Here is a 14,550-nt window from a genome sequence, read left to right on the forward strand (position 1 = left end):
AAATACAATTGTTTTTTAGATCATTGAGATGATACATTATCCCTCATATCCTCCATATTTCCAAACATGCAGGATGTTGTGTATAGCTTTAGATATTTTTGGGGGGTCAGCCCAGTCTTTTTGTTCCCAGCCTGGTCCAGATGGACATGTGCGTATCACTCCCCTCTGTCTTCCACCACCCTCTCCTGCCTCTTCCCTCCTCTCTCCTTGGCTCTCCACCCTGTTGACGTCAGTTCAAGGGGTGGTGGTGACATTGGCCCAGTCGGGAAACGTGTTCAGGTTGAACATGGCCGTGCCCCAGGTGTTCAGGGCGATGTTGATGGTCACTACACCCACTATGTTCAGAATGAACCCAGCCTTGGCCTGTTGTCAAAGGGAAGAACATAGTCACCAGAGGTACCATTACATTTATGGAGAATCACTATCTCGCTAAATGTATCTGATTCATCTCAATGAGACTAACCTGTGAAGAGGTTTCATTAAAGTTGTTTTTGGTTTCTGCTTATCAATTGATATGAAACATGTTATCAATCAATTATTGGATATGAAATGTAGTTTTATATGCATCTGCATGCAGGACAGGATTGCTGAGGATCTCTCTCTCTCTCTCCCTATCTGCTCTCACTGAACTATTGATGAATTGTTCAGTCACATGGTCAGTAAAATGACGTAGGCCCTATTCTTATAGAAGGCTTAAGCTTGGATCTGGCGAGATGCCTCTCTAAGGTGTACAGTTGGATTCGTTCCTATTTAAGGTATAGAATTGTCTGGAAGCCCAGAAACAATGCAAAAATAAGGTACATGACCAAAACCAGATATGGAAGGGCCTACAGTATATAGGTTTGAGGAACAGAGAAGCATTTCAAACTCGTTCCATCTGGGTCACCTTCCTTTAATGCATCAGATTACTGGTGCTTTGATTCTCTGAAGAAATACTTTGAATCTTTGATTGAAAGTTGCTTTGTTCCTTGTGTAACGTTAAAAAGTTATAGTAATTTATTACTGAAAAAGACAACAGTTTTGTTTGATATCTTTGGGAGACCAACCCACCAAAGAACCCATTTGAAAACCAAAGGTTTTTTCCCCCCACCTGTATGATTTCAAGTTTGAAATTGTTCAAATACAGTCCAAGTGATCTAAATGACGTTGTAGGACAAGTGAGAGCTCTGGCTTTTTGCTCACTATAACAGCCCACCTGATTCAACATATCAAATGTTGTCTAACATTTACTCAGTTAAGGCTTTGATTAGCATACTGAGGTAATCAAGTAGAAACTAAACCCCCTAGTTGAAGCATTTAACAGAAGGTTGCCCAAGCCATGCCTAAGCTGAGTGAGTGGTTGTACCATGTCCATGACTCTGAGGTTGCCATAGGAGAAGGCAATGGCGTTGGGAGGCGTGGCCACAGGCAGCATGAAGGCCAGCGAGGCACAAATGGTGCAGGGCAGCATGACGTACAGAGGGTGCAGCTTGATGGCGACGGCCTGTGGAATGGGGTCACTCAGGGGTCATAAAGGCCACAGGCCAGACAGATGTGCATATTTTGTGTGTGTGTGTGTGTGTGTGTGTGTGTGTGTGTGTGTGTGTGTGTGTGTGTGTGTGTGTGTGTGTGTGTGTGTGTGTGTGTGTGTGTGTGCCATCTCACCATGGAGGCCAGTATAGGGAGGAAGAGTGTTGTGGTGGCTGTGTTGCTGGAACATTCCGTGAAGGTCGCCACCAGCAAACACAAGAGGATGGAGATGGCGAAGGGAGGGATGGTCTGCAGAGGGGCTAGACTCTCCCCGAGCCACAGAGACAAACCAGACGTCTACACCAAGACAGTCAGGATCAAAGGTATGCACAGACCCAATCACAGACTAAACAATATTGGGGCAGACAAAACATTGTCACCAACACACACACGGCAAGACAAACAAACATGAGCAGTCCAAACGAGGTCTGTATACACTAAAGATAACAGAGACAAAACAAAGAAAACGAATATAAACAATGAAATACAGACAGACTGACAAACCAATAGACAGATACTGTAGACAGACAGGAATGCGCAGGAAAAACAGATAGGCAGATGGACAGAAAGACAGAGAGATGGATGGACGGATGGACAGTGAGGCAGACAGACAGGATACAGTATTCTGAAGGTATCATAAAGGTTCTTGATACGTGCATATTTTATGAAGCTTTCTTGGTATGCAGGCTAGATACAGATGTCGAATACCTCACTGCCCCTGGCCAGTGCAAAGCCTCCTCCCAGCAGCAGGAGGATGTTCCAGGGCATCTTCTCGTGGACCACATCCCAGTTCAGCAGGGCTGGGGGGGCCTTGAGGACACTCCCTATGGGAATCATTGACATGTGTAAAGGATGTTCTGATGTTTTACTGTTCAAGTTTTATAGTTCATTTTACACCAAAGGAAGAAGATCGTAAAGCCATAGTATCTTCAAGTTTATGAGAAATCTAATCTTTTATTGTCTCTAGATAAGGTACTGAGTCTTCATAAGCGTGACATGCAACTTTTAAATCTTAGTTAACGTTTCTGAAGTTGTGTAAGCTTTTGTTCTGATGTTTTGAATAATGGTTTCTGAAGAACCATGACACGGCACCTCAAAGTCTACTCAAACTCTTTACTAAGTGCATTGTGACACCCCACTATTTACAAAACACTTTGGTTTGCCACCATTTGAGAAATTACTTTGACCTTGTCACTTATCAATTGTAGGGCACAGCTACCCTAAACTTGGGTTACCGAGGAGAAATGATTGATTTTGAAGCAATTTGTTTCAGGGAATGGACAGCAAGTACTGTCGTGTACGGTTGACCTTGGGCCTATCAGAATACAACTGTTTAGAGTATGCACCGTAGACTTCAGGAAGGAGACAGGGCAATCTCTAGGCGATTACAATGCACTGAGTCAGCAAGAGGGAGTACATCAGAAGACAGTGAAGTTTATATATTGAGTAGTAAACACTTACTTACACACTCTCACATGCATTTACACACACATACACACACACACACACACAGTACATACCATCATCAGAAGTGCCCCCACATCTAGACAGCTGTGAGGGGATGACGAAGAATAGCGTTGACATCAATATGGCCACTGTGCCGTCAGTGACATACCTGGTGATGGTTCAGAGAAGGACATGTTTGTTAGAGATAAATCTTGACTTATTACAAGCGGCAGTTTCCAGAACACTGACTTAACCTTGTCCTTGACTACTGTAGATAACTTTCAAATGGCTTTATAATGTCAAAGAATATTCTCTATTGAAAGGGCTTCTTAGTTCTAGATTAAGCTTCAGTTATGTCTTGGAAACTGACACTAAATGTGTAACCCTCAGTGCTCTGTGGAAAGTTCAACCACAGAGTTAGATGTATCTGATTACTTTACTAGGCCTTGAAATAGAAATACTTCATAGGCATGATGAATTGAAGATAGAGATCATCTATAGAAACAGAGATAGATGATACAGTGGATGGATGGATATGGTGGATGAAGACAGTTCATCCCCATTGGGGAAGCGTCACTCACGGTTTGTCCATGTTGAAGAGTACAGTGGCCCAGCCTGGCATGAACCCAGGTTCCCTGGTGAACCAGAGAAGAACCAGCAGAACAAAGATCACCAGCACACAGCCTTCGGCAAAGCTCATACTACCCAGCTTCTTGTACTCATCCTTCATCACTTGGTAGGCCTCCCTGTCACCATCTTTCTTTGCTCCGCAGCCAAAAGACTCCTTCATGCTGATATATCACAAAAGCAGCAACATTAGTTCATGCTGGATCGTAGAGTCATTTTGTTCAAGTTGGGGATATGATGAGAATGTTGCACTCACTTCAGTTGGGATATATTTTTCATTCGAGGTTTTCATGACTGATAATTGTCAAAGAATGACATAATTACTATAATTTTGTACTTTGGTTGAGTACTTTGGGTATGTCAAATTACAATGACTGTAAGTGAAAGTTTTACTTTCAATTATTGATTTATGCTTTGATATGAGACAATAAAATAATCAAAATCTTATTATATGATCATCCTGCCTTTGTTTCATTGGTCACATTGCTTTATGCTAAAATTACAGTTTGCAGCTTGAACCACAGTAGACATTTGACTCACTTGAAGCCCAAGTACATGAACTGTAGCCACAACCAGGAGATGACCAGCATCAGTATCATGTTGGGGAAGGAGAAGCCAAACCAGCTAGCAAAGTTTATTATGTCTCCGTTACCCTTGAAGAGTCTGCAGGGGAAGAGGGTGATGTCATGTTTCAGCTGTGTACAACATACAGTAGTTTCTGGTCATTACTGAAGGTTGCTCTGATAGGCCCCGTTAGTTTCTCTAATTTGATTGAGATACTGACAAGATGCAGCAGGCCTCTAATTTTCAAACCAACTACTGCTCCTCTTATAAATACCTCCCTTATAACCCAATCCCTGGAGCGAGTATCTTTACCACATTCATGTTCAAGCACTGATGAGCCCCATAACTTGAGCTCTATCCGCAGATAGAGAAATCTTAAAAGTATGATGTCGGTCTGTTAGTGTCTAACAGTATGTCTGCTGTCAGTATCTGACAGTCTAATGTCGGTCTGTCAGTATCTGTCAGTATCTGTCAGTCTGCAAAGTTATACTTCAGCTGCTGTGACCACTCAAAACAGCTGACCTGACTAAATAAGTTAGTCATGCATAATTGCAAACATGCAGGTAGGTACAACAGCGCAATTGAGTCATGGTCAGTAATGAGTAACTTGTAGGCTGTACCACGTCATACTGAATATGGGCCCATGCCAAATTACGAATAAGTGGAAATGTTGGTTAATAAGGTTCAATATTGAATCTATGGTCAGTTAACTCATGGAATGACTTTATTCTGAGACTACAGTTCTCTCTGAACAATACCCCTGCCAGATAAGCAAGCGACGTGTCGACGTGTCCTGAGCTACCAAAGATGTTTTATACATTTGCTGAGACAGCAGACACCATATTACTTGCAATCAGGTGGCAGACAATTGCCCTCTCACATATGCGAAGGAGGTTAGTGGGGACTTACTCATCAACCTGGCCCTTGAGGATAAGGTTGGGGGTGGTTCCAGTGAGGGTGGCGGTCCCTCCAATACTGGCAGCGTAACACACGCTAAGACTCATGCCTTTAGACAAGCTGAGATACTTATTCTCTCTCTTTATCCTCCTCTGCTCTGCCTCTGGACTCTCCTCATTGGTCTCTGAGAGAGGAGGGAGAACCAAGACTCGGCAAATCAGGGGTCACTATAAGGACTGCGCCAATAGATACACACCTTATTGTATAGCATCCTGCTCTGAAGTGTTTCAGACTTCTAAACATTCATGAAATGTTATGAGTCCAGGTTGCATGCATAGCCAGACTGAACAGTATGCAGTACAATATATATACATATACAATGAGCAAAGAACATGGCAGGTAGGGTCATAGGGTCATGTCCTCACAGATCGTCTCCTGAGCCATCTTCATATCAATCAAACTCTGACTTATCAAAGTTACCGTTATCTGTGCGTTAATATCAATTAAGATGTTCCTGTTCAGAGGAAACCTGAATGATTGACAGAGCTATTTTTTGAGGAATTCACTTTACACTGTACACTCTTAGCACTTAGCACATGTTAGACTCAGGCACTGTGAATATGATCTCCTACAATGTTCTGCTTGAAGAACAGAATGAGTGTAGTTTGTACAATACAATCAGACACTTTAAACTACACTGTCAAAGTGAGACTTAGAAACATTTATACACTTTTAGATTAAGGGGGCTAACTTAACTCACCAAAAGTGACACCATTCTCCTTAGGCATAGTCTTGACAATATCCTTTGTGACTTTGATATCCTCTCCTTCATCTGCTAGTAAAATAATTATGATAATGCAACTGGAGCACAGAGATGAGTACAAAAAAGTGACCAAAGCCAAAATGATGCTAACATATACACGCACACACACACACACACACACACACACACACACACACACACACACACACACACACACACACACACACACACACACAATCTACCCAAAAGCAAACATTCGTCAATCCCGATCTGCTACTCCTACCCAAACTGATGCTGCTCTCCTTGGGCTTGAGCTCCTGGTCGTGTGGTCCTCCCATCTCGAAGGCCTGGTTGGTCTGGCCCCTGGCCTCGGCCCTGGAGGTCACCAGGCTCATCTCCCGCTCCTCTGCCCGGGCCTCGGTGTCACACAGCTGCTGCAGCACCGCGTGGGCGATGGGAAGCATCATGGCTGTGGAGGCTGTGTTACTGATCCACATGGAGAGGAAGGCGGTGGTACCCATGAAGCCCATCATTAGACTGGGGAGATGAGGAAGGGATGAAGGGAGGAGAGGTGGAAAGGAGGATGGAGAGAAGGAATGGTGGAGATAGTAGAAAAGTAGTCGTCTTGTTCAATTTCCTAACAACCTATTTAGGAACCATTACAATAAGATAAGATATGATACATTAATAATCCATGTGGGGGAAATTTGGGGTTTCAGCAGTGGGCATATAGTATGCTAAGATATAGGATACATACATACATACATACATACATACATACATACATACATACATACATACATACATACATACATACATACATACATACATACATACATACATACATACACATATACACATATCAACCACACTCAAGAACACACAGGAACACTCAGGCACTGTTATAGAGTCTGATGGCCGCTGGCACAAAGGCGCGCCTGAACCACTCTATATTGCACCCAGGTGAGATGAGCCTGTGGCTGAAGGTACTCCCCATCTGTCACAGCTTTTCATGGAGGTGATGAGGGGGGATCTCCAGAATGGACTTGAGTTTGTCCCTCCTCCTCCTCTCCACCACAGCCTTCAGGCTGTCCAGTTGTTGCCCCACGACAGAGCTGGCCCTCCTCACTAATCTAATCTAATCTAATCTAATGAAGTAGTAAAGAGTAATAGATAATGCACTGCAATTCAGCATAAAACAGGATTTAGCTGAAGAGGGGCTCTTACAGAGCTGGCTTCACCCCAACTAACAGCAACACTCGGAGGGCGATCCTCTTGTGCAAGTTCCAGTGCTCCACAGCAATAGCCACCAACAGCCCACCGATGAACAGCATGTTGGAGTCTTTCAGGTACTGGATACACACCTGTACAACGACAGATAACCTCTCAAATAGTCTACAGAGCATCATACTGTACAGAATTGTACTGTAGTAATATTGCTCAATTGAATTGTATAATTTGCATTGAGGACCAGGACCATCCAAATAAAGATTGGGGCAGAGCGGAGCATGCCGTACCTCACTTGACTCCATGATGCCCATCATAGGGAAGAGGATGACAGGCAGGAGGGCGGTGACCGCCAGGGGGATGCACTCTGTGCACCAGTACAGGGCCATCAGGATGATCACATAGCCACATTTAGCCTCCTGAGACACACACACACACACATACACACACACACACACACACATGGACTGGATGGGATCAATGTATTGGATCCAAAACAAACTTTGTTTTGTGTATGTTTATTTGTGATTTTTGCATACAGCTTGCAGTGGTGTTAAAAGTTACTGTCACACATGAATTGAAATACTATTCTGCTATTCTGATTCATGCATAGTATTACACATAAACAGCAATCATTGCTGGATAAATAGCACATATGTACATGTAAAAATCAAGTTGAGAGACCCTTGTCTTGAGACTGATATAGTGATTTAAACTGATCGCAGGTGCTGTATAATGTTCATCTCAATGATAAAAACCACAGCACAGCACTGATGCCTCCATTTCCCTCATTAGCATAATTAAGAAGGTCAATAGGGTCATTAGATTTTTGGTTTAATTCAAAGCTACAGTATAAGTGAGACATGGCCCAGGCTCTAAGGCTGTCACTGCTCTACCACACATGTATGCTCCTGCAGACGACACTTTGAGACCTGTTCTCATCAATAATCCCTCAATATTATTATTCTGTGCTGTTTCCTCCTCCCTTATCTACAGTAAATAAAGTGATCCTTAGAAAAGGATATTGAAAAGTACGAGAAGAGACATGTGGACCAAGAAAACCCACCAACTCAATCAACTACACGGGCTTGTTATCCAGCGGGAGCCATAAAGATGGATCCTTGTCTATCTGTGTTATTGTGCATGGTAATCCCCATTGATGATAACAAAAAAGGACTCTCTATCATGTGCTTGATGTTTATTACTGAGGTGCTGTGCGTTTTATTGCTATGGAGAGTCTTGCCTGTATTACCTGTACCTGCAATGCGGCTTATCTAAATGCAAAATATTGTCCATTTACTGTGCATTAGTGCTTAATATCGGGATATTGTTTTAAGAATTACAGTATTCACTGGAGACAACTGTTACATTTTATCTTCCATGAACTTGACATGTAAATCAAAGAAACGGTTGAATAAGAACTAGAACTGTTTAAGAAGAAGAGTACCTTAAAATGTCCTTATCCAACTTTGGCTTTGACTAATACAAACAAACTTCTACACAGCTGAGGTGCACACACACACACACACACACACACACACACACACAAACATAGATGCTCTTACCAGGCTTGGGATGATCAGGGGTAGAGGTAGAATAAGCAGGGGTGTCAGAAATATTATCAAGTAATTCCGATACCCCCAGAGGCATTTGAGTAATCCACCCATGATCCCCCTCTGCTAGGGATATCCCTGATGGAAAGATAGAGGAGGATATCGAGGATAAAAGCCGAACTGAAACGGGGGGGGGGGATTGTTTTACGAGATAATTGGGGACACTACCGCACGGTTTAAGAGACAGACCAGAAGATAAAGTCGCAGTATATATATCACCGAGAGTGAGAATTAAACATTAACCTGTAGAGTGAGGGATGGGAGAGGGTGTGTATATCAGAGGGCTACTGGGTGGGTAGGGAAGAGTAGGGAGTGGAAAAAAGATAAAGTTACTTTGAGTGAAGATTTTCTTTGACCCTGAATAGATACTTCAGCTTATATGAATATTGACTTTTATCCATTTTAAAAGTTTATTGCCCATTCGCACAGTATTTCTTCTAACTCTAACCCGATAGGGGTCTTCTAGCTAACCAGCTACACTGTATGTAAATGGTCTGATTGACAAGCTCAGTAGCCTATCTTATGAGGCCTCAACAAACTCTGGACATAACCATGAACACACACAGAAACATGCACAGAGGCCCATACACACACACACACACACACACACACACACACACACACACACACACACACACACACACACACACACACACATATCTTTCAGTCACCACTTTAGTCACCCCTTGGGTTGTTGTTCTCTTCACAGATGGCCCGTTGGGCATACTGTAACATGGTTATCAAACACACCTGAGGATGCCTCATTCCACCTGTCACTTGACTGGATCATTATTATGTCTGTTGAACAAAACAGCAATAGTGAGAGCTGTCATTCTATAGGGTGAGGGCCTTGTCAATCAAAATAGTAAGCCTCTTCTGCAAGAAACAAAGTTTAAACTGCATTGAGTTTAGTGTACAAGTCTAGTGTACAAGGTTGAGGTTTTTAGTATAGCCAAGGTGTAGGGTAATGTGAGCATGTGTGCTTACAGAATTCTACCAGTGAATTGAAAATGTTACCGTGAGAGCGAATTAATTGCCTGTCAAAGTATTACTCAAAGTAGCCATCTATTATCTGTATTACATATTGTACGAGTGGACATCATATTACAAAAGAACAAAAGAACAAAGTGTAAAATAACAAAACAACACAATCAAAGGTGTCCAATCTCATGCCAAACATTAACATGAGTCTCACAAATACATGGTAGACTAGGCTAGACTAATGTTACAAATTCTTTCACTTACTTCCGAAACAGACAATACAGAACATTTCTCTTCCATGTAGTCCACCAGCAAACATCGGATTCGTAGTTGCTCACAAAAACAAAATATTGTCACTCACTTTTGTTGTGTTGTTGTTTACTTTGATTGTGTTGTTTACTTTACTTTACTTCTGTTGTGTTGTTGTTCACTTCTGTTGTGTTGTGGCTGATTTGTGCTGTGCCTTTTTTTAATGTGTTGTGCCTTTTTGGGGGGTTGCACCTTTTTTAATGTGCTTTGTGTCTTTTTTTTATGTGTTCTGCCTTTTTATGGGGTCGCCCCTTTTTTTGGTGCGTTGCTCCTGTGTTGCAACTTTTTTTAGTGTTGCAACTTTTTAATGTGTTGTGACTTTTTTAATGTGTCGCAACCTTTTTTTAATGTGTTATGCCTTTCTTAATGTGTTGCACCTTTATAATGTGTTGTGCCTTTTTTAATATGTTGTGACTTTTTTGATTGTGTTGTGACTTTTTTGATTGTGTTGTGACTTTTTAAATGTGTCGCAACTTTTTTTAATGTGTTGTGCCTTTTTTAATGTGCTGCACCTTTTTAAAGGCAGTGTGGTGCACTCTGTGCTCTTCCCCGCACACCCCAGTCCAAACCCCTTCTCTAACGCACCCACACAAGGAGCTGGCTTCATTCTACGTTTTGTTTTAATTCGTGGACCCAGCCAGTGATTCAGATCCGCTCCAAAATGTAGCCTAATGGGTTCTAAGGTGGCCCATGCTTAGTATTTTTTGCGTAGTCGTAGTAAAAAAAATGAATGGAGGTGGATGGCAGGTCCGGCTGAGTTTGGGTGGTCCGTTGACCCGCCCCGTGATTTGGATCCGCTACAATCATTCAGGCTACAGTGTTTTATTCCCGTGCAAAATCAATCGCCCTATTGACTGGTGGTTTCATACAATTACCCATAGGAGAGTACGGGGGGTGGGGTGTAAGTCTTCTAAGAGTAGACTACAAAGGGCCGCCAGATAAGAGAGATTAACCCTTCGGCAGCTCAGTCCAAGGGGGTTGATCTAATCTATCAGACGTTGTGATTTATGGGATAGTACTGGAGGCGAAAAGCAAGAAACCAGTGACTGTATAAAATTGCCACCTGCACATTTACTTAATCGTCCGTCCTCCCGTTAGATCATTTGGAATCAAATCAGATTTTTTTAAACAAAAAAGTAAGCCTACAGATTATTTTCTTTAAGACAAACATTCTGTAAATGCACACAGTTAACTCTAGCCAAGGAAACACTAGGCTGTTTATGTTTCTTGGCTTACTGTCTGGCATGTGTTGAGTAGGCTAGGCCAAGCTGTCAAACTGATTTTCAGGCAAGGTTATTATATTAACGTAATCCATAAATGATAGGTCTATTAGTGGCAGTTACAATATAAATACAAATAAAATAAAAAACAAACTATATTTATGTTTTAAGGCTATAGCCTACAGAATGTTCAATGTCAACACTCCATGTTGAGTTTGAGACAAATGTTAGATAAATGTAACTGCTGGCCATTTGTTATCTGAGACAACCTTGGATTGAATGAAATGACTCAAAAGCACAAAGTCCCACACAATTCTCAAGAAAAATCTTTATTTGCACAATGCTTGGCAATGGAATTGCTGACATCATCCATTTTTGCTTGTAAGCCTTTTATTCTCACAGTATTTCACTGAGATGTAACTGGCTTTTTGATATTAAAGGAGTAGTAAAGGGAAAATGCATGTTTAGCCCTGTTTTAAGGTTACTTATGATCATATACAATGGTTCAGATCAAAACGTTGACAAAACTAGCACTTTTGAGAAAGTCTGATAATTGCTCTACCACCGTTTTGGTCATACAATGGATGTGGGTGAGCACCTTGAAAAATCTTTCAAAAACAGGTTAAATGCTCACCGAGGGGGTAATTGGTGTCCGTTGGTGTTCTGACAACAAATTCGCCGCAAAGTATGAATCCTGTAGGGTTTTATTGATCATTTTATGAAATCCATTGACTTGTATTGAAGCGACCGTTGTAGATGTGTAGATCAATCCACAGAGGGGATTCAGGAAGCGGAACTACTTATGGTAGCTATTGTTATTGTTTATGTTGCTAGGCTACCTAGTTTGCGGAAGTTTACACACGTATGTGCTGCGACTAAATAGTTCTATGCTAAATATTTAAAAAAGGCTTTCCAGATGAACTAGAATTTTACTTTATGACGAATTATATGTCAGAATGCCAACTAACACCTCGGTGAGTTTCTTGTCTTTGAAATTGAGAGTTTAACATGTTTTTTGAATGATTTTTCATGGTGCCCACCCACATCCATTGTATGACCAAAATGGTGGTAAAGCAATTATCAGACTTTCTCAAAAGTGTTAGTTTTGTCAACGTTTTGATCTGAACCATTGTATATGATCATAAGTAACCTTAAAACAGGGCTAAACATGCATTTTCCCTTTACTACTCCTTTAAGACATAATGCAAAAAGCTTTAAAAACCAAACAATGTTTTACAATTACATGTTTTCCTATGTAATTAATATTTTCTTAACAAAAAAACAACTCCTATAATTGCAGGTAACTGTAAGAGAAGGAGCCTATTATGATACAAGAACTGAATAAAGTATATAGGCCTATGATTATTATTATTATTAGCCTATTACTACTATTATTATTATCATTATCAGGTGGGCTAGCTTGTAGAAGCTAGCCCAACTTGTGATATTCCGAGTGAGTTGGGATTTGAATTTGGGGACATGAGCAGGATCTCTTAAAGTTGCACTGAAATGAAAAAAGCATTCTTTCCCATTTTGGTTCACATAATTGGTCATAGTGTTCACCTATTCAAAGATGTATGCCCAAAAAAATGTGTTTGTCCTTTTGTTGTAATCTTATATCAAAGTATATAATTTTTTACTTCCTGGAAAACGGTAGGTCACGTGCAATGACGACAACAGGTACCTTAGATTTTAGGCCATTAATCTCACGACATCCACCCGTCAATCAACGCTATCCTTCTATCGAATCTGTCTAAAGTTCTTAAAACCCGTCCACTTCTGGTCTTCACTGATGAAGGCAGGTGGGTGGCCCAGAGAGGGGTACACTGTCCTCGACCTGCTATGACATGAGGGGGCGGAGTCTCACCATCACGCCACTAACCACTCCACGGACCCCACAACTAAGCCCCTGAGTGGGCTAGAGACACAAAGTCTTCGCCGGTGGGTGCATGGAGATTGCCCAGAGGTCAATGCACTGCGCCCGACCGGCTGTGACCTGAGGGGGTGGAGTCTTACCACCACGCCACTATCCACGCCACGGGCCCCACAACTTAGCCCCTGAGTGGGCTAGAGATATATGTTCTTCACCGGTGTGGGCGGGTAGGTGTCCTGGAGAGGGGTACACTGTCCCCGACCGGCTCTGACCTGAGGGGGCGGAGTCTCGCCACTACGCCACTGTCCACGCCACGGACCCCACAATTTAGCCCCTGAGTGGGCTAGAGACACAGTCTTCGCTGGTGGGTGCATGGAAATGCAGCAGCTAGCCCAGCTCACATTTTCTCCAGGAAATGTACTTTCTAGTTATTATTGTTATTATTATTTATGCTATTGTTATTGCTATTATTATTATTATTACTATTGTTAATTGTTATTGTTGTTTATTTGTTTATTTATTCATTTATCTTTAGCTGTTGTTCAATAGCCTACACTAGGGCCGTATCTCTAACAGGGGCCATAGGGCACATCTTATCAGGGCACACAGGGTGACGATGAAACAGTTAGCAGAAAGTAGGTGGTTAATCTGCAATAAAGACTAAATGGCAAAAAGTGGATTCATTCATTGAGAGTGAATTGGTGAGGGGAATGGGATCTATCAACAGGCACATATAGAGCGGTGTAAACTTTAAAACGATATAAGTTCCCACGCCTCGATTATAAAATTAGTAGGCTTGCTGAATAATTCCAATTAAATGAATTAGGAATATTGAAGGATATTGGTAGGGTACTTTTGCATCTTCCTATCGTCGTAATAGGCTACAAGCTTTCTATTAGACCTACTCATAGGAAGATAGCATGACGTTTGATATTCGCGATATTCGTTTGACATTCACGGTCGAACACGAATTTCGGGTCCGATTCACGGCACGATGAAGTTGGCTAATGATTCGCACTTTACAGATAGGAATTTTCCAGTCCACCACCTTAATAATACCATGACGCCACATTAGATCGGGTCTAGATCAAAAAAGACATGAATTACACCGTAAAACCTGTACTTCATTATCAAGTAGACAGGGCTCATTATAATGCAGTTTCAGATTTGTGAAACCTTTATCCTATTTGTGAAAGCCAGAAAAAAGGCGATTTCACTCTTTTTTCTCCATTTAGACCACATTAGACCAGGTCCAGATCAAAAACCACATGACTTACACCTGTCAAACCTATGCTAGATTATCAAGTAGACATCAGGGGCTCATTGTGATGCAGTTTCAGATTTGTGAAACCTTTATGCTATTTGTGAAAGCCAAAAAAGGGCGATTTCACTATTTTTTCTCCATTTAGACCACATTAGACCAGGTCCAGATCAAAAACCACATGACTTACACCTGTCAAACCTGTGCTACATTATCAGGTAGACATCAGGGGCTCATTATAATGCTGTTTCAGATTTGTG

At 41.7% G+C, this 14,550-nt stretch overlaps 1 protein-coding gene across 1 annotated transcript; it reads right to left on the bottom strand.

Moving 5' to 3' along the window:
- Nucleotides 1–234: 234 nt before the first annotated feature.
- Nucleotides 235–8,700, bottom strand: LOC311315637 (solute carrier family 13 member 2-like; the record flags this gene model as incomplete). The annotated part of the gene is made up of 12 exons (XM_084446336.1): nucleotides 235–363; nucleotides 1,346–1,483; nucleotides 1,645–1,806; nucleotides 2,218–2,333; nucleotides 3,030–3,124; nucleotides 3,537–3,746; nucleotides 4,123–4,245; nucleotides 5,056–5,227; nucleotides 6,090–6,343; nucleotides 7,034–7,170; nucleotides 7,324–7,452; nucleotides 8,599–8,700. 12 exons carry the CDS (start codon nucleotides 8,698–8,700, stop codon nucleotides 235–237), a joined length of 1,767 nt encoding a protein of 588 aa, XP_084302462.1.
- Nucleotides 8,701–14,550: the final 5,850 nt, after the last annotated feature.

Source organism: Borostomias antarcticus (assembly GCF_949987555.1).
Source record: "Borostomias antarcticus genome assembly, chromosome: 1".
Taxonomy (NCBI): domain Eukaryota; kingdom Metazoa; phylum Chordata; class Actinopteri; order Stomiiformes; family Stomiidae; genus Borostomias; species Borostomias antarcticus.